Consider the following 21,410-nt stretch of genomic DNA (forward strand, 5'->3'; position numbering starts at 1 on the left):
GACCAAAAGAAACTCAAAAACTGGGTCAAAGACCGAGGCCATGACAGAAAGTTGGACCCGGGAGGGATGTTACTCCAAAGGTAGCGCTTTCCAGTAAAGTTGGAAAAGTGGGCCAAAGGGGGTGGGGGGGTGGATTCCCATTTATTTTATGGCAGTCACGTTTAACCGGGAACACCACAGGTGTAACAAAGTTGATGAAAACACTCAAAATTCAATGAAAGCGGTGCCCAACACTTTTATATTTTCAAGTGCATAGTGTGGAGGATATCATAAGGCCTTATGGCAATCGGATGTAAAACACAATATTTATGAGTGTTTTAATTTGTAAATCGGTCAGATTTGACCTGAACACAGCAGGAAGGAAAGGAAAAGCTAGTTTTCTAAAAAACAAAACAAAACAAAAAAACCCCCAAACAAACAAAAAAAACAACTCTTAGCTTAAAAATATGATTTCTGGAAAAATCTTGTTTTGTTTTTTCATCCAGTGCTGTTGAGGATCTAAGAGAATTTGGGGGATTTCTGTTTTTCTTCTTAGAGATTTTTGAGCATTTAAACTGAGAGATTTAGCTTTTCTTAGGTTTTTATAAGAATGTGCACATTTTTGATGACTTGATTGCTTCTGGACTCGGTTATTTTGCCTTATCAGCATTAAAGCCCCCCTTTATGTTACACTCCTGTGTTCTGCAAGCTGAGCTTGTTAGTAACTGATACAAAAAAATCAGTACAATCTTCAGACAACCACTGATTTTTCTTTAGTTTCAACGAGCTTGTTGTCATATTTTCACTCACTTGTGGCTTGTTGTACACTGTGTGTGTTTGTGTGTGTCTGTGTTGAAACTGCAATTTGTGACTAGAACAGAGTGAAATACCAACCATACCAACCAGCAGCTGTTTTGCTTCCATGTGTTTAACCTCCTGAAGTGCATTTTTATCTTTCTTTGTAAAATCAGCCGCTCTGCTGCTGGTGCACATTTCCTTTTTTTTTTCTTTTTCTTTTTCGCCTGTCCCATTTGGTTCTTTTGCCATCACAATTATTGTCTAAAGGCAAAGAAAGATGCGCAATAGATTTACTTTACCAAATGGACCATCCCAGCCTTGCCGTATTGGTCTATTTGATTCACCTTTGCTTTTATTGTTTATTTTATTTTATTTTCACTTGCTACACATGGGACAGACATGACTGGGGAAAAGAAAAGGGAGAAAGAAAGAGAGGTAGGGAAAGAATAAAAGCGGGGAAGAGGAACGGTGATAAAGGGCAAAAAACAAAAACCAACAAAACAAACAGACAAAAAAACATATATCAATCACCTGGATCACCTGTTGAGAAAGAAAAAAGAGAAAACAAGCAAAAAAAAGAGAGCAATATAATAAACAACATCATCGCGATGATCTATGTGAATATAACAGTAAATACTAAATATTAACCCTTTAAGAGCTACCATAGAACCAAGTCCGCCAGAGCTTATATTATATTTTTACATGCTGTAGTGCCAATTTTGGGAGCATTTCAAGTTGATATACATCAATACAACCATTATAGCCCAAATTTTAATAATATGTATGCATTAAGTGCATAGTAATTACATAAATTGCAAAAAAGTGCAATAAACTACAAAAAAATTGAAAATCGTTTTTGTTTTTTTAACATATATTTCTAGTTAGAGAAATTTAAGAGGCTTATCCCTCAAAACTGTAAATACAAAAAAGTTGCACAAACTAGTTTCCCACCACAGGAAATTTATTTGAAGTGTCTTCATAGTTTTACTTTTGAAATACACCAATTTTTATATACTGCAGGAAAAACGAAAATAAATATTATAGTGCAAATTTGCAAAAAAGCAGCATATGCATCAAAATAAACTATTTCCAGCAGTGCAATTCGAGTTCTAAGCATCCCAAAAACGACACAGAAAGTCATAAAGTCAAAGATAACTTTTAAAAACACCAGTATAGGCTCTGAGGCCCTGATAGTAAAAAAAACTACATTTCCGCGAAAATGACGTCACTTCCGGTTTCGGGCAGGTAATGGCGGACATGCGAAAGTTCGCGCTGATGTCTATAGGGCTTTGGAGTTGACGTCACGCCGCAATGCATTGTGGGAGCGCGGCGCCATTTTCGGGCTCTACGAATAAAAAGAGACACTGTGTTGGAACGAAGACGACAAGAATCATGCTTAAAAGCAGCTCCAAAGAAAACGGACGGTATAGAGACCGATTGCGTCCAGAGGCGAAGCAGCGGTACTTGAAAAAAATAGAGTGCAACGCAAATCTGGACCCATATGAAATACGGCAGTGGAGTAAAGACCCAGACGACTTACCGCCACTGTCCTACCCAGATATCTTCACCTATCTTGTTTGTGGAGTAAGCGCCTACACAGCGAACCAGTTTCGTAATTACAAGTCACTGGAGGCGCACATACAATTTACAAACGGCTGGGTGCAAGATTTGGCTATTTTCAAGCCGCCAAACTGCGAGTACGTCGTGATTCATACCAAGGTAAGTCGGCTGGAGTGCATTGTCCACCCCCTGCCATAATTAATGTTATATATGTATCATTGAACTGCTAAAATGTTGTTATCCTATTATGTGTCCATAATTGTAAAGTAGATGCAAGCAAACACATTGATAATCAGGCAAATTATTACCTAACGCCAATTTGTGTCCCCCCTGTCTCATTTCATTTCATTTATTGTCTTTACATCAACCTTGTCCTTGTATGTTCCAGGTACTGCACTCCCAAAGATTGAATGAACCTGCATTACGGCCATGGGTAATTGTAAGCACCACGGGGAAGGTCGAAGCCGCACACTGCACCTGTATGGCCGGAGTTGCAGAGACCTGCACCCATGTCGCTGCACTGCTGTTTAAAGTGGAGGCAACAGTGAGGATCCGTGGCACAAAGACTGTCACAGATGAATCAGCCTACTGGGTTTTGCCGGGGAACACAACCAAGATACTGCCAGCGGCTGGCCATAACATTGACTATACATCTTCAGCAGCACAAAAAAAGACTCTTGATGAAAATATAAACAGACCGTCTGTGGTGAAAGGCAGAAGAAGCCGTCCTTCAAAAAGAAAGATTCCTTCTTCTACGTTTGAGGAGTTGTCACCAGTGTTAGACACACTTCAAAAACACAATAAAGCAGTGTGTTTGTCTGGATTGGAGAAATACTACACATCACACACTGTCAAGTCATCCACATTACCACTGTCTCTGGCGTGTTTGCAAAACACAGGAGCAGAGTCCCTTGGCCTTACCGAGCTACAACTGCACTGTGTAAAGTACGAAAACGCAGCAAAAGTTACTGAAGAACAGGCAGAAGCTATTGAGGTACACACAAGACTACAACACAAGAACCCAGAATGGTATGTTTGGCGTGCTGGGAGAATCACGGCTTCAATGATGCACGCTGTGTGTGCCACCACTGTAGAAAAACCCGCCATTACTGTGGAATACCCGCCTACACCCAGAAAATGTCAGCGTGTCACAAAAACCTACAGGTCCGTATGTGTGGTTTTCTTGTTAACACGGCTTTTCCTGAAGTAGGTGCATCTCCTGACGGTCTAACCACATGTGAATGTTGTGGGAAGGGGTGCCTGGAAATTAAATGTCCATTTTAGTACAGATCTGACAGCATTCAGCAAGCATTGGATGCACATGACAAAGACTTCTGCCTCGAGTTGACAGCAAATGGACTTAACTTGAAGAAGACACACCACTTTTACTCTCAAGTGCAAACACAGGTGTTTGTGTCCAATGCAAAGCACTGTGACCTCGTGGTTTGGACACAAAAAGACATGGCAGTTGTACGCGTCTTCCCAGATGTGCACTTCTGGGAATCGCGTTTAAAGAAAGCTCAGGAGTTCTTTCAGAAGGTGTGCCTTCCTGAACTAGTAGGAAAACATTTCTCTATGCGAAATGCAGCCCTGAGTGGTCACAAAGTTTTTCTTTCTGGTGTGTAGTTTTTATGTCTGAAGTGCATTGAAATATGTATAACTTGATTTCAACACTGCAGCACTTACCATGTAACAATTGTCTAAGTGTAAAATAAAGCGTCAAATGCAGATCTTTGTCGTTACCTGGCTTTTATTATAATGTTATTTTAGTGAAACACAGAGTTTAAAGCTATGATAAACAGTCAATTATAGTATACAGATACAGAAATGGTTACATAATGTGATGTCAGTGTGTTCATACAATTACACACAAAAAAAGGTTTTCCTAGTAGTATTTCCTCAGAGACATACTCAAAGTTTTCACAATCATTAATTAACAAGAACAGGTCTCATGTGTGTCTGGCTTCACTACCACACTGGGGCACATGTTAACCAAAATACAACACACGCGCACAATTTTATCAAGAAAGGTAACGTCTTCACCCTCACATGGAAGAAGAGAACGGATTGGCATGGTGGTATGTAGCATTTTGAACTTATTGCGCAAACTGCCAATTACTCGCTCGACATGGATTCTTAGGTGTGCAATGGCTCGTGTATTTTCAATGTCCTTGGCATCTAGTTGACAGAAGCCCCTTGTAAATGCTGGCATCTTAACCTCTGCACACATCATTCCCACCGCATCTCTGATGTCAAAGCCTCTGTCAGCCAAAACTACATCCCCTGGTAACAGCTTGTTAAGTATGCCACATTGCTCTGTGATGTGTTTATCTGATGCACGGCCCCCCCAACCCTTAGAAATGAATGAAATTGCACCTTGGGGAGTAATCCAGATCAGGTATTTCATGGTGTGTGTACCCTTGTAGTGCGAGTACGTTTGAGCACGAGCCTTTAAATTAGATGGTCGTTCTGTACGAATTTCAAAACAGTCAACAATGATGGCTACCCGATTTCCAAAAGTTTCCATAAATTGTGGAGGCATTGTTGCTTGCAAACAGTGCCTCTCTGGCCAGTGTACAAGTATTCCTAAGCGGGCATACAAAACGTTAATTGTATCAGCAAAGACAGAAGAAAGAGTTTTGTGGGAGACATTGAATAGATAACTAAGATGCTGGACAGGAAGATCAAGTCTAAGTCGCATAAGTGTGAGTAAAAGCATTTGGAAATGCGACAGTTTCTTTGATGCTGGTAGGAAAGCTTTTACATTGTCTAGCACAGACATAAAAATAGCAAAACAAGTAAGACCAGTGTAATATTTCACTTTTTCCGTGTCACCCTGTAAAAAGTTTTCATTCAGCTCTGTCTTGTCCAACAGTGATTTAAGCTTTCTGTTCTCCTCCAGCAGCCGGTTTATTTCTGCTCTGCTCTGTACACAGCGCTCACAGTCAATTGTCGGTCTTTGATCTTCTGTCTGTCTCTCTCTGAGATCAGCGTTTTCTGCATCTGCACCTGTTACCTCTGCTTCTACGTGTCCATCACAAATCTGGCCCTCAGACAAAATCACAGGGTTGTTATGGTGTTGCTCTTCTGTGGTGTCCATCTCTGGCTGCTCTTCTGTGGTAACTTCTGCTGAGGCTTCACCTTCACACTTTGCTGCTCCATTGTGAAAGCCTGTCCAATACAAAGAGTGCAAATACACAAGGAAATTTTTAAGTGGTTTATACATTAAGGCCGTATGAATACTCAAAAATGTATGTGTTGATTGACGGACACTAAGATCAACTTTTAAAATAAGAGATTGTGGTGGGGGGTGCGGTTGTTGTTTACCTCCTACTAGTGCTTTCTTTTGTTCCCGTTGTGTTCGCCTCCTGTGACGGTCTGCATGTGATGTTCAGATTTCGGAGTGCCCCATGTGTAGCGTTGGTACCCAGTCTGGATTTGTTTGATCCATTTCATAGGCAGGCTTCCCTACAGTTGTGCAAAAGAATTAGCAAATCTTCACATAGCACATATGTCTGCAAAGTCACTCCATTCGATGTTTGATAGCATTTTCTATAACTTCTGAGACCACCAACGATAATATTATTCAGCTATAAAGTGTGATATGAACATATTTAGCACTTACGGGAATGAAAATGTCTGGAGCACACCAAGTGATACCGGGAGATGGAACAGAACTTGATATCAGCTCGTCTCACGGCTGCTATCCAGGCTCGACGCCTTCGTTTGGTAACATCCGATACATGAGCTCCTTGAAATTGCTTCCAGGTTGGGAAAGCATAAAAAGACAACCCAAGCTTATTCCCGTGCCGATCGTAAGATCGAACATTGCAGCCGATCACACAGCAAGTACGAACCATGGTTGTGCTTTTGTGCTTTTGCTCGCCTGCCACTTGCGCTTAGACCCCGAAAATGGCGGATCGGGCCAAAACCCTTTCCACGCCCACCCCCGTGACATCACGCTCCAAAGCCCTATTCCAACGTAGGAAGTGTTATGAACAGCTGATCGGATCGGCAAAACGTGTTTCTGGAATATTATGTTTTTGTTGCTGCAAGCGCTTTTTATGCAGTTTTTGCAAAGCTATATGTGGAAGAAAACCGTGACCTAGGACAAGCTGATGGCATAAGATGTAAGTACAACTTCTCCGGTTTCATATGTAAAAAAAATTATTGCTCTAGCTTACGTGGTTGCAGAGCTACCGGGATTTATAAATAGTTACGCAAAACGGAGCGTGCCCGCTCCGACCGGTTTTAAAGGGTTAAACATTATTGTGCAGCACGTAAGATCGACAGCGCACAGTGTGCTTTTAGGTAGGAGCCAAAAAGGGTGTAGTTTGTGTGTGTGAGCACCCGTGTGTACACCTGTGAGCATGAGCACGCTTGTATTTAAAAGGTTCCTTCATGTAACGATCTGCTAGAGGGTGTGGGGAGCCACAGCCCCGTCCTCCAGGGCATGAAGCAGGTATGGAGGAGATCCAGGCTCCAGACATCCAGAGGCCCTCAGAGCACAAGAGACCAAGGAAGACCAACAGAGGGGCAACCGTACCACTATCCCAGAAAGAGCTGAGGAGAGTCCCAGATGAGGGGTCACCCAGCAGCCGCGGAGCAGAAGCCAGGGGGGGTTGCAGTGACGTGCCCATGAGCTCCGCCAGCAGCCAGCTGTGCCAGAGTGACCAAGCCCCAGGCCGACTGCACATTTCCATAACTGGGATTGGTCAGATACTGCTAATGCCATCCTGGGTTATCTCAGAGTTGATGAGCCTCAAGATGGCACTAATGGTGTATAATCCTGCAGCAGATGAGCATGTGGGTTGTGTGTGGTGTGAAATTAAATTCTTCCGTCTGAGTTTGTTTCTTCTGATTGAGTCATTAGAAAACATCAAAGGAAAAACCAAAGGAAACAAAAAGAGCATATTAGAGCTAAACTGCCATTTGGACTCATGCCATAAATTCATGGTAGCAATGAGGGGTGGCGAGCTGATTACAGGAAAACAAAATGTTTTGACCTTATCTACTGTGATGATGTTGGAGACAACATGACAGTAAACAATGTTCCCACACCCAAAAGCAGCCACAGAAACAGTTCAGATTTTATGCTTAGCAGTGTTCTTATGAATCTCAGGAGTTTAGATCAGCTTCTGTGTGAACAGTGGTTCAAAAAAAGAGAAAGAAATAATAGGAAAACAAAATATCAAAAAGACTATCTAAAGTACAACAAGATAAACAGGATGGGAAAGACTGCCCAGGGACATGAATGATTCCCCTAAAATCTTTAGTAAAAACCACGAAGTTGACTCATCAGGAAGCAGTTTATTGTTAGGCAATAGTGGCAGTTTTGATCGATATGCAACTGTACTGCAGTTACTTGAGGAAGGTTCTTGGTGAATGAGTGATGCAATGATTCGCCCACAGTGTCCAAATGAACAGCCTCAGAACTTACCCGAATTACATAAACGAAAATACTTGTCCGGATGTATTTGTAATGTTACAAAAATGTATTTCAGTCCAGTTGTCATGGTCAGTTTCTCTTCCTGGGCTCACAGATCAGTTCATCTTGCCTGCCCCTTTGTCAGTTACAAGTCTGTGTTCCCTACTTTAATTTCACTCCAGTGATCTCTTTAGTTTTTGCTTAGGACCCCCACCCCACATCCCACATATCAGTTAAATCTTCATTGTTTTAGCTGGTATTTCCAATGATCTGCACTTCTTTGCATCTGAATCTTGTCAGATAGTGGTCCATCAAAGCATCTCTTAATTTTTCCAGGCACATGTAGTTGGTTAAAACCCAGCTCTTTCTAATGCTCAGGGATTACACAAAGTTACATGTGGAGAATATTAGAAAATTGCCAGAAGCATTCCTCAAAGGGCACTGCAGTGACTCAACCAGGATACTGTGCAAGACACAAGTAAACTATGTGCGCCGTTCTCACATCAGTGCTTATGATGAGGATCTCAGATATTTTCAGTTTACACTGTTTAAAGTCTGACCTGACTGGTGACCTGTGGAATGTGGAATGTGTGGTACTTCCCTCCACACACTCCCAGCCTGCCACTAAGGCTCCAGCTCCCTTTTCAACCCTAAACTGGATAAATAGTCATAAAATGAATGGATGGATCTGATGAATTTACCAAAGAGAAAATACGTTTCTTGCTTTTATATTCTGTATTCCTCTTTAAGAGTTCACATGACATTACTGATTTATATATTGATATTACCCCTTTTAAAAATAAATTTTTTGGAAAATGACTGTTTATTGAACTTTTAAATACCATAAAATATTAATTTGCATATCTAACTTTTCATTTACAGCCAGTATTTTTTTTCAAATGTATTGCTTAAAATCTTTCTTTTTTTTGTTTGGTGACTAAAAATAAGGAATGTCTTCCCAAGTTTATTACTCCTTGAGTGTCACATGCCCTGAACCCTGAAACCAAGACTTAGCCCTTAAATGGACCTTTAAGGGAATCGAAAATCACTCGAAAGCTTGTTCTCACAGCTCACAAGTTTTTTTTTCATAGTTTCTTTCTGAATTTCTATTTACCTCTTTGTCTCCAGTAAAATAGATGTAATCATTTCCTTCTTTTTGACTGCACTGTTCTGCAAAAAGCAACCATCAATACACACACACACACACACACACACACACACACACGCACACACACACACACACACACACACCATCTGTTTATCACTGTCCTGATGCCTTCAGGGGAAACCTGTAAATTGCAAAAACCCATACCAAAATAACCTGGTTATCGAAAGAGCTCTCTGCTACTGAAAGATAGAAATCTGAAAGTACCTTTTCCTACACTAAGACATGCATCTGACCCACACTACTGATTTAGATGGAAAGTAAGGAGTAGAGTATTCATTCTGTTTTTGCAGGGATTCACTCGGCTCTTTCACAGGATTTCCTCAGAAGTTGAAACTGAAGGACAGGGGCATGAACCTCTTTACAGGACAAACTCATCTATGCGCCTGTGCTTAATACTAGTAAAACAGAACAAAACAGAATTAGATTAGATTAGATAAAACTTTATTAATCCCTCGGGTGGGTTCCTCCAGGAAATTCGGTGAATTAAAAAGACTGTTACTAATCATGAAATGTAGTTGTATATCATACTTTCTCAAATGGTGTAGTGTTCGATGCCAATTAAACTGTTTAACTGATAATATATAAATATATATTTATAGTAATTTATATTAAACCCACAGATTAACTACTTAACAGCAGGTGGAAGAGGTTTACTACAGAATAAATGCTAATATTATTGTGAGATGAAACTAGGAGACAGCTACTCAAATTTAATGGTTTACTATCACATTTACTACTACTATAGTTTCAGACAGGTAAGGGCTAACCCTAAAATAAACATGGTATCCATGCGATGCACTAACAACTGAACTCCTTAAAACTGACCCATTCAGAGCGGACATCACAGTACCAGGGTACAGGTATTTTAAATGTTCATGCACCGCGGTGGTACTTTCTTCAAGGAAATCAAGTTCAAGTTTGTTTTCTGTGAAATGGTTTCACATTTTTTTAAATCTCCATTTCCATTTCCAATCTTTGCAACCCAGGTACTGATTGGTAGCTGTGAACCATGCTCACCTCCTTCAAGAGCACTTCTGCTTTTTCTTCATTGCACTTTCTGCTGCCACAAGTTGTTGTTGCTGACTTGTTTCTGGCCACCTGACTGAGAGGACCGGGAACACTTTGGCCATTGCTGCTTTGGTAGTTCTCCATGTCTGCAGCAACACTGAGTTCCGAGGTCACTCTGTTGAAAGATCATGCCAGGAAGAGAGTGTAAGTTGGGGTATAAGCTGAGGTCTCTTTCTTTGGTAGCTTTGTTAGGTGGCGTTCTTTCCAGTCTACTGGGATCTTTTCTTCTTCCCTTCTTCTAAGCTGAGATCTCTGTGTTCTCAGGTGACTTTAAAGGAGGCGAAGTAGCTATCATTTTGTGACAGATTTGCTCCTTTATGTCAGCACAAGATGAGCTTGCCGTATTGTCACCACAGTTCACCCACCTGCTGGAGATTTGAAATTTTAACTGTGTTAGAAAAACATGCAGCCCACCCCACCCCTCAGCATGAAACACTAGTTTTACTTTGATTGTCTTTCAATCACTGGAAAACCATAATAGTTCTCTCCTCATTCACTCTAGGGGAAAGTCACAGAGGACTGTGATGTGGTTCTGGTCACTAGGTGAAATCTGGAGAGAAGTCATCAGCACAAAATCCTGCCTGCTCTTGGAGAATGTAACTCATCATTCTTTATAGCTACAATTTGCAGCTGTCTTCTAAATGCAGGCAATCAGTTCCTGAAGGTGACTGCTATGAGAATACACTCATTGAATGTGTTTGTGTGATTGCAAAAGTTGTTGGAACTCGCAAATCTGTGTCTCTCACTACATTAGGGAATTTTTTTAACAGCTTTGTTCGCCGAGCCGGATTTCAACATCTCTTCATCTGTTCATTTCTGCCAACACTGACTGATAATGTGAACGGGGGAGTCTGGGACCCCTGATAACACCGCAAACCACAAGGCTGTCAGCTGGAAAGGAAGTCCATAGTTTGTTCATGGTGAAACAGGAAAGTGAGAGTCTGGGACTGACGCAAAATCCTGTGCTATACAGGCAGGCTAAAACCTCCGTTTATGGGTCAAGGACCCAAAGAAGTAATGGTCAGAAGCCATTACAAAAAACAGCGATCTGGCATTGCTGTGTTGTGCATATTAAAATAGCATAATAAGAATTTCTTAATAAAAGCTAGAACCAGTTGCAGAGTGATTGTCATTGTCTCCAGTATCACTGTTCCATGAAACCGGGTGGTGTTAAGAGACTAGTTACTTTGACGCTTTGTCATATCAACTGGTTGGCTGACTGAATTATAAAAAAGTAAGAAAACTTGAATAATAAATAAATAAATGAGTAAAATAAATAAAATAAACAGAAGCTGAAATAGACAGTTGATTCTAAAATAGAAACAGTAGATAAAGTAATAAAATAAGAGCTGAAGATATGATGAGGTAAAGTAAAATACACAATGGAATAAAATAAAACAAAGTAAAACAAAAAACTGTTGGAAGGTAGTAACTGTAGTAAGCCGGAAGCGGATGTGCTCCATGCCGGTGACATCAAATTCACTAATTGGGGCCACATCCTCAGAGCTGACGATGGTAGATGAGGGATCGTGAACTGATGCTGAGTGTTTAGCGACACTGAGACATGAGGCAACCAGAGTTGTTGAAATTATTGCAAATGGTGTGGCCTCCTAGGTGCATAACGGGTCTGCTCTTCCTTTCTGAACCGTGTGGCAAAGATATGCTAGTAAGGCATGTTATGGGTTCAGGAATTGTTGGTTTTGCAGCTAGAGCTAAGCGGGTAAGACTGAATGAGTGACTAATGGTCTCTATTTTGGGCTGGAATGATACACGCAGAAGCAGGATGGTTCAGTGCTCTGGATGTCTTGCAGGGGAGTGATGAAGAGGCTGCAAAGCTCCTGGTCAAGTCTCCTCCAGAGAATGTGTCCTGATTAAACTGCTGTAAGCGAGCAGCATCTTCAGAATGGGATGTGATATTGGTAAAAGCCAGTGCCATCAAATTGTAGAGCAAGATCAAGTATGATAGTTATGTAATTGTTGAGTTCCTGTCTTAAGGATGGGAAAAGTGGCACAGAAGTCATTTCTAAACAGTGAAAATGTATAAGGAAACTTTAGAGGAGTGGCTCTTTAGCCTGAGATGGAGCCTAGCCATATGCCTGTCAGTCACTCTGGGTGGTGGAGGCTGAGTTTTGTGATGGAAGAAGTGAGCTATGCCAATTTTATGTATTTACGAGCAATGATTTGTTAATGAAGGTGAGCAGATACTGGGGAGTGTTTTGGAGCCAGTGGGTTGGGAGGAGGCATTGCTGTAGCCTGTATTTGACTGAAAAGAAGGGGCCTGAGCTATAAAACGTGGCCACATGCTGCTTGAAGCTGCCCTCATGGGAGGAGGAAAAGATTCTAAGTTAGATGGATGACTAGATTAATACCCAATTGTAACAATGTTAGCTAAAACATTGTGTACAAGAGGTGAGAGAAACTGGCATCCCAGTGCTGGAAAAAAAAGTGCATTTAGCGAAGGAGGGATAGATGACTGAGAAATTGGCATCCTGGTGCCAGGCACGGTGGAGGACCGTAATGGAGGAGCAGCTGAGAATGGAACTGGAATTTCGCTTCCATGAGGCAGCTTTGAGGAGTGATGGATGAAATTTTGAGAAGCTGGTGTCCCGAAGGAACAAGGGCTTCTAATCTTGTCCCTGCTGCCTGTTGCTGGCTTGTGGGAAGAACTGCGAGTTGCAGGGTAGCATTGCAGTTGGGGGCGTTGTCTCCATTTCTGCTTAGAAAATGATTATTTTTGGCCAAAGTGTTGAACAGAGAGATACTGTAAGAAAGATTTAAAATAAATGAGGTAAAAAAGATTACAAAACATCCACAACACAAGTGGACCTTTATATACACTTGTCTATACAAGTATATATGTACATATTCACATACATATACATACACACACATACATATACATACACACACATACATACACACACACACACACACACACACACACTTTCTGCAATGTACTGTCAACACCTGGTTTTAGAGAGAGATGGAGAGAAGTGTGTATCATTTGCATGTAAGTGTGTGTCATCACTCTGGTTTCAGTCTCTCTGAAACCAGACTGATGTTTATCCAGAATACTATGTGTATCTAAGAATGAGGACAATTGGTGGAGGACAGCTTTCTTGAGAACCTTAGACAAAAATGGCACGTTGAAGATTGGTCTAAAATTGCTAAGAACTGACGGATCCAAACCAGGTTTTTTAGAAGCGGCTGGACAACAGCTTGTTTGAAAGAATGAGGAACAATTCCTTTTGAGATGCTGCTATTAACGATTTTAAGGCTGAATGTCTTCAGCACATCTCTGAGAAACAGCCTAGGTAACACATCCATGGGGCAAGTAGTTGGTTTCATGTGCATTATTATATCAGTAAGATGGGATAATGAGACTGGTTTAAATTGGGTGAGAAAGGATGAACATGTAAGTGGTTCAGAAGGGTCTTGGGATGAGAGCAGGATATGTGCTCTGACATTATCATTTTTTTTTTTCAGTAAAGCATCTTTGAAAATCCTCACAAGTATGTGAGGCAGTCTCAGATATGGAGGGATACAGGACAGAGTTGATTATGTTGAACAGGACTTTAGGATTTGCCATAATTCTTTGTAATAATCTTAGAGAAATAATTTGCTTTTTTTACTTTGATGGTGCGCTGATAGTTATTTCCAACATTGTTGAAATACTTGGTGAGAGACATGGAGCTTATCTTTCTTCCATTTTCGCTCTGTTTTCCTGCATTCCTGTCTGACGGCACGAGTAGCATTATTTAACCAAGGCTGAGTTTAAATTTTTGCTGTCTACATTTGAGAGCAGCAATTGTGTCCATAATGTTGGTACAAACTGAACTAAAGCATGCAAGTAGCTCATCATGGTAATTGCAATGAGGAGAACTTTCATTAAAGGTGACTAGAGGAGATATAGCAAAAGTGGCTGAAAATTAGGGAGCAGTTTCAGATGTTATAGGGCGTATAAAAGAGGGGCTCTGGGTTTGTTTAGAAAATGAGTAAACACTGGGGATATTACAGTTTTTCTCGATTGCTTAAACACTATAACCAGGCCTCTAAACTAAAATTTCAAAACCATAAACGCTATTGGTCAAAAAGCTCACCCATTTCCCTGAACTATAAACACTATTCCCTGCTTTGACACATGACTCAAATTTGGTGAACTGGTACTGCAAAACTCTACACACAAATCCCTACATTTTACAGTGCTTACACCATGTAGTCATGTAGAAAGCACTAGCATGCAATAATGTTAACTTAAGTCAGCATAGCTTGAGCCCAATTAGCACACAATTAACCAGGTGGAAACACTAGGAGTCAAAATTTAGCACACACCAATCAGAACCTGCGATGGATAGATAAAAGGGCCAAAGTCAGCTCATTCAGGTTTGAAACAATGGATCCAAAGAGATGCAAAGGAAGAGGACGTGGTGGAGAAAGAGGACGTGGTGAAAGAGGAGGACGTGGTGGAGAAAGAGGACGTGGTGAAAGAGGAGGACGTGGTGGAGAAAGAGGACGTGGTGAAGGAGGAGGACGTGGTGGAGAAAGAGGACATGGTGAAAGAGGAGGACGTGGTGGAAGAGGAGGAGGAGGTGGTGAAGGAGGTGGAGGTGGAGAACGACGGCGACAAGGAAGGGGAAGAGCAAGGGCACGAAGACAGTCAGTCTCGGATGAAATTCGAGCCACTTTAGTTGACCATGTCCTTGTCCATGGGATGACTATGAGGGAGGCTGGGCAACGAGTACAACCAAATTTGAGTCGCTTCACTGTTGCCTCCATCATCAGAACCTTCAGGGAGGAAAACAGGTAGGTGTACTTGCAGTAAGACTGCTTTGTACAGTAACGTTTAAGTTACTGAATTTATGTGTCTTGAGTTTCAGTATGTTTCCATTATTTTCCTGTAAAATGAATGTGTGACAGTTACAGTAATGAGTGCTTCTATTTTTGTAGGACACAGAGACGACCACCTGGTGGAGGCAGGTTAAGGCTTTTGTCGGAGGAGCAAGAGAGGGAACTTGTAAACATGGTAATTGCAAATAATGTAATCCGCCTGCAAGAGATTCAAAGGAGAGTGATTGAGGATGATCATCTTTTTCGAGGCATAAATGCCATCAGCCTCTCCACAATTGACCGCATCCTCCGAAAGAATCAATTCCGGATGAAACAGGCATACCGAGTCCCTTTCGAACGAAACTCTGACAGAGTGAAAAACCAACGTGTGGAATATGTTCAGGTATGAGTTTTAACCTGACCAAAAGAAGGAAAAGGGGGAGGAACATAATTGGCCATCGGGCTATTGTAAATGTCCCTGGTCAGCGTGGGGGGAATGTCACTATGTGCGCAGCCATCAGCCAACGAGGGGTACTCCACCGCCATGCCGTACTAGGACCCTATAACACTATGCTTCTCCTTGCTTTTCTTGATGGTTTAAGACAACATATGTTCCAGCTGGACTACAGGGAACCAGCACAGCCAGAGCAGCCTCACTACGTTGTTGTGTGGGATAACGTCAGCTTCCATCGCGCTGCTCTGGTTCGTGACCGGTTTACCAATAACCCAAGGTTTTCTAATATCTTTCTGCCTGCATACTCCCCCTTTCTAAACCCGATAGAGGAGTTATTTTCGGCATGGCGGTGGAAAGTGTATGATCGAGAACCTTATGTCCGTGTTCACCTCCTTCAGGCCATGGAAGAGGCCTGCCTAGACATATCAGTAGATGCATGCCAGGGGTGGATCAGGCATGCAAGAGGATTTTACCCCCGCTGCCTGGCTGGGGCCAATATAGCCTGTGATGTGGATGAGATTCTCTGGCCTGACCCAGACCAAAGACAAGATGCTGTGGTGGGATAATGTTTCTGGTGTGTGTTGTACTGTATAGTACATGAATGACAATGTGCCACTGTACATACATTGGTTGCGTCTTTTGTGTTTATCATGTGACAAGGGTTTTGAAGGGGAGAACCATAAGCAACCTAATTGTTTTGGAACTAATGTTTTGAATTAATTGTACCAGTGTGCAAAACTCTGTTGTAGTGTGTGTGTTTTTGAGGGCTTGTGTTTGATGTCTGAGGGCAAAGTTCGGTTTTTCAGCAGGAGTGAATAGTTTTGGGTGTAGAGCTTCATTTTGACCTGGAAATAGGATGTTTGGGGAATTGAGTGAGATGTTATGGATTTGTGTTTACTGTTGTGCGGATATGAGGCGTAGTTTCAAGAAATGTGTTTTAGCAATCGAGAAAAACTGTAAACAAAATCAGATTATGATTAGATGGACACACCCAAAATATTTCACAGTTCAGTAATGCTAATCTTTTTATTTAACCTTTTAGCAGAACTTTAAACTAAGTATTTAAAGTAATATTCAAAAAGTAACTTAAAATACAATTTTATACACATTTCAAAAACTCTTTGGTTCTGGGAAAAAAAGAAGTGCAATATCAGAACAAAGTGTGTCACAGCTGTGTGGAAAATGACTAAATATGCAAACTCAGAGGGAAAAGTCAACTCAAAAAACCTCAGCTTTGTTGCTGGCTCAAGTAATACAAAGTAAACTGGCCAACCTAGGAATGACACAGACAAGACGGAGGACAGAAAAAGAGAACCTGATGCACACAGACTGAAGACTACCAAAGTAAAACAGGAAGTACACTGACTGAACTAACACAAACAGACTCATGAGCAGACACTATGACATCGCAAATATGATAGAGGGAACACAGAGACGTGGGACAAGGGAACAGGCACAGAACAGAACAAACTCAAAACAGAAACCAAAACACAGGATAATAATAATCAGCACAGCACAACAAAAGAATCAGAACATAACCCATAAAGCAGAATCATACCAAAACATAGGAAACTCAGAATGCTGGGCCAAAATGACCCAGAACAGTGACATCATGTTTATATTCAACGACTAAAAAAAAAAAAAAAGTTTGTAGACCCTTTTATACTTAAAGCTTAACATAAATAGACATCCTGTCATGGCTAGCAGGGCAAGCCATGTTGAATTTAATAAAGTACCCAAGATGTGGACATTGCTGTGAAGTGAGTGAGCTTTATTGACACAGTGAAGGTACAAACAGCAGTGGAGACGGCGTATGCAGAACCTAAGATAACCTATACTGGAAAAACGAACAAAACAGACCTGAAACCTTTAATCAGAGATGCAGGGAGACGACACAGACGAACCAGCAGCAAACAGGAGAAAACACAGGGCTTATATACACACAGGATCAATCAGGGAATGAGAAACAGGAGGGAAACACAGTTGGGGTAATTAGGCAGGACGAGACAAGAGAAGCGAAACTAGAAACACTGAGACACGGACTTTCAAAGTAAAACAGGAAACACACTGACTGAACTCTAAACATGTAAACTTAACACAGACTGGGGAGACAGAACATAGGAACCAGAAACGGGGGACAAGAGAGCACAGAGAACACTAAACACTGAGAATAATCACAAACAACCCACAGTAAACAAAACCACAGAATATTAATAAACATAAAACAAACACGGAATCATAGACTCCAGACCATGACACATCCAGAGTGGAAAGCAGTGCCCCTTCACATCAGGACCTCCCCAACATTAAACAACATTAGACGCTTTCAAAACCCGTGAGAAAACCCACTTTTATTTCTTGGCTTTTAAATCAGAATGAATTTGTACTACTTTTATTTGTCTTACTTCTTACTCAAATCTTCTCACCTGCACGGCATCCGCAATCACGCCCACTGTGTTAAAAACACGGGGAAGCAGGGGTTGGGGAGAGTTGTAAGTTGTGTAAAATGTGGTGTGATGTGCAGTAAAGAAGGCTCTGAACAACAATCTATGGACCCGCTGTGTCTCAAACACACCACAGTGGTGCCGAAACCTAGGAAGTGGCATGGCGGGTCCTTACCGGAGCCAGGGATGGGAGGAGCTGGCCTAGATGCTGGCCAAAATGGCGTCCACCCAGCGGGAGCAGGTGGCGGAGGTGGCACCAGACTGAGTGCCACCTGGGGCGAATCACCAGCAGGTCTCGCAAACAGCAGCTGCTCTATCACGTGAAACATACTGCTCCAACGATACTAAGGTCACTACTTGGGTTACCCCATGTAGCAAGTTTTGTGAGGTGCTTTTGTTATATTTAATGGATTGGGTTACATTTTTTGTATTTCTCCCCGATATCCGATCCAGTAATTTAGGTCCGATTCGGACCGATACTGTATATCGGCTCTCTAACATCTCTAACAGTACACATCCTCGGTATGGCATCCATTTAAAAGCTAATGTGTACCGTAAACCATACGCATACAGATCATTATTTAAGGTTTGACTCTCATCATCCACTGGAGCGCAAACTGGGTAACAACTGGGCAACAACATAGAGTGAAGAATCAGGGCCTTGCTGACTGTCTATCAGTGCTGCTGCATTTCCTGCCTGAGAGATTTGTTTCAGAGGCTGATTGACACTGCTCTAACCAAGACCATCTACGTGTATCACCAAATAAGGCAGAAAGAGAACAACTGCAAAGATGACCTACAGCCCTATGATGATGCTACGGACAGCACTGAAGGGTAATGCAATAACAACAGTTATGTTGAAATCTCAGACAGGAGAGAGATAAGCTTTATGTATTAGCAGAGAAACACAGTACACTGCATTTTGTAAATATTATGTAGGAATGTGGCATAAACTGGAGGGAAATTATAGGAAATGTATTAAAGTTATGCAACACTCTTTGGGATTAGCTGAAAGAGTGCATCTGTCCTTCTCTAATCTGTCATTTTCTCAGGTCTTGTTGTGGCCTGTAAGTGAACCAAAGTACAGTTAGAATCATGTAGCATTAGATCATGCAGCTAATGTTTTCTCTGTAAGAAGGTCACACAAATCTCTGTTCCCAAACGCAGAAAACCGTAGACAAAACTGAGATGAACTGAAAGCAAGCTGTTTATTGATGGTCAGAAATACAAAACACAAGGCAGGTAGACACTACGGAAAAAACTAACTAGGACTGACCTGGGAAAGATAAACAACTAAACATGTTTAGTTGTTTTTTTCAATCAGGACATGTTCTTTTCAATCATAACTGACTGGAGAGAACTCATGAAGGGAAACATGTAAACAGGAAGGGGAAATCACAAAACACTATAAACTTGTAAACCCAAAAGCTGGGTCAAATGGCCCAAAACCATGACACCTCCTTCCTCACAAGTAAAAAAAACAACATGTTGAATCTCACGACTCTGTGTGTCTCAATTCATAAGGGAATTTTTTAACAGTGTGTTCATGTTCAGCCTACAAATAGAGTGGAACAGGTAGAGCCCCAGTAAGAGAAAAACTGTTACACAAAACATGAGAAATGTTCCATCAAACTGAGCTCTGTACTTACTCATATCCCCAGCACCACAATTACCAGTGACGCAGATCACATAAATGTTGGTTACAATAAGAGAAGAACAGATGCACAAAGCTGTTGTCTTGGTTTTCAGATAACAGACCAAATGTACAAGGTTACAAAATAGTTATTAGTTTAAATCAGCTCATTTTTGGATCTGTGTTGTGAGAGTCCAGCTGTTTGCTCCCAGAAGAGTTTTGATGTTCTCCAGTGTGTGCCTCCCTCTTATTTTTGCTTATTTTTCCCTTTTGTTTATATCCCTCTTTATTGTATCCCCCTGTTTGCTATTTATTCCAACGATCTGCTGCTTATATTGTATTCCAGCACAGTTAGTGTGGAGCACCTGCAATTTTGTTGTACATGTAAAATGAATGTAAAGGACTATTCTATTCTATGAAAAAAAAAAAAACTGTTAAAGTCCTTTGACCAATTTTCCACAGTGAAAGAAAGCATATAGTTCTGTTTCCACTTAAGAGAGGGGGAGTGGCTAACTCTTAACTCTTCATTTTTTTCACTCGTACACTAAGCTTTTGCTCAGTGCAGTCAGAAGGACAGTTTGCATGGTTTTACAATAGGGTGGAGTTTCCTCCTTATACTTGAAACAGGGATGTTGGCAGGATGTTGGTATTAATTGTTGTATCATGTTTCTCACGAACTGCAACAACAACAATGGAAAATTTCACTGCATAGGATCTTTTTCTAGTTCCTGAACATACAGTGTGATGTGTCTGAACATGCTCAAAAGAGGCCTGCAAGGAAATTCAAGTAGGGTTCAACAGGAGGTGCTACTCCTCTTTGTGAAATGAGTTATACAGCAGCTACTTCACAAACACACAATAAATAAATATTAATTGACAAATAAATCCAAAAGAGAAAAGCTGTTGTACCTGACTGCATATAAAACTAATCACTGTGCACAGGAGAGCTGAAATATGTGCACCAGACACTGAACTTTAATCTTTTCTGTTAGAATTTTAGCAAGCGGAAAAGAGAAATTGTTTGGAGCAGATGGAAACCAGGGCCACACCAGGCGAGCTACAGGTGCAGAAGTTTGCTTGATTAGAATATGTAGTGGGAATCAGTTTTCAGAGCCAGTAAATTTCATTCATCAGTTTGTCAGACAGATGGCCTCGCGTTCACTCCAGAATACTTTTGTACACTTCATGGTCAACTCAATGACTGCCCAGGTCCTGAAGCTGTTGTAGCTGCAGATCTTGTACCTGTAAAGCAAGCAAATCTGTATCCCTCCACCAGTGTCCTGAAGTTTGCAAGCTGTGTTTGGTTTTCTTTAAACCTGGACCTGCACACAACACATAGGGTTTTGCTCCTGAAGTGTGTGTTTTTTAACAACTATTTTTTGAAAACATAAGCTGTCCTGGCATTTTCTTTATAGGGAGATGCTTTTTCAAGGGCAGCACTTCCAAACAAGCCATACTAGTTCAGTATTTTTTGAAAACAAAACAAAAAAACAAAACTGCACCTTTTTCAGAAACAAAGGTGAGAAAGTAGTCTGACTGTAGCCCCCAGATGGAGTTTATTACTTTTAGCTGTTCCAACTTGTCTGATGTATTTTCATGGAAGGCTTAAATCCCTGGCATTCATAGGACTTCTTTACAGTTTTGCACTTAGCCTTTCCCTCAGGCAGTTGAGGCTTTGTAGAAAATTTTACTACGCACCAAATGTTTAGTTTCACAGTAAGTGAAAATACAAACTCCCAATGACTCAAAAATTAAACTTATCTGTCTGGAAACAGATGAATTTGTGGTTTTGTTGGTTTAGACAAATTTTATCGTTGTAACTGCCATGCACTGAGAGCTGTGGTTGAATGAACATAAAAAGAAGTGAAGAAAGACACACATCACCGCTTGCTGACTCTGTTTTATTTTAGGTTCTCTGTTGAAAGTGTTTCATAAAAATCCAGTAGATTAGCATGGGCCTCTGAGAGCAAGCATTTACAAGGACTCACAGAAGTACAGATATATGGAGTCCACAACACTCATAACTTCTTATTTATCCATTTGAAATATCT

The 21,410-nt window shown here is 41.2% G+C and overlaps 2 protein-coding genes across 2 annotated transcripts; both read left to right on the forward strand.

Moving 5' to 3' along the window:
• The first annotated feature begins 2,070 nt into the window (after positions 1–2,070).
• Positions 2,071–3,547, forward strand: LOC109195016 (uncharacterized). The gene is made up of 2 exons (XM_025899841.1): positions 2,071–2,496; positions 2,726–3,547. Exons 1-2 carry the CDS (start codon positions 2,089–2,091, stop codon positions 3,545–3,547), a joined length of 1,230 nt encoding a protein of 409 aa, XP_025755626.1. The 5' UTR covers positions 2,071–2,088.
• Positions 3,548–14,000: 10,453 nt separating this feature from the next.
• On the forward strand, positions 14,001–15,969 carry LOC112842703 (protein argonaute 2-like). Its single transcript, XM_025899910.1, has 2 exons — positions 14,001–14,804; positions 14,949–15,969. The coding sequence occupies exons 1-2, from the start codon at positions 14,395–14,397 to the stop codon at positions 15,235–15,237; spliced, it is 699 nt and encodes a 232-aa protein (XP_025755695.1). The 5' UTR covers positions 14,001–14,394; the 3' UTR covers positions 15,238–15,969.
• The last annotated feature ends 5,441 nt before the right edge of the window (positions 15,970–21,410 follow it).

This window comes from Oreochromis niloticus, linkage group LG17, assembly GCF_001858045.2.
Source record: "Oreochromis niloticus isolate F11D_XX linkage group LG17, O_niloticus_UMD_NMBU, whole genome shotgun sequence".
Lineage (NCBI taxonomy): Eukaryota > Metazoa > Chordata > Actinopteri > Cichliformes > Cichlidae > Oreochromis > Oreochromis niloticus.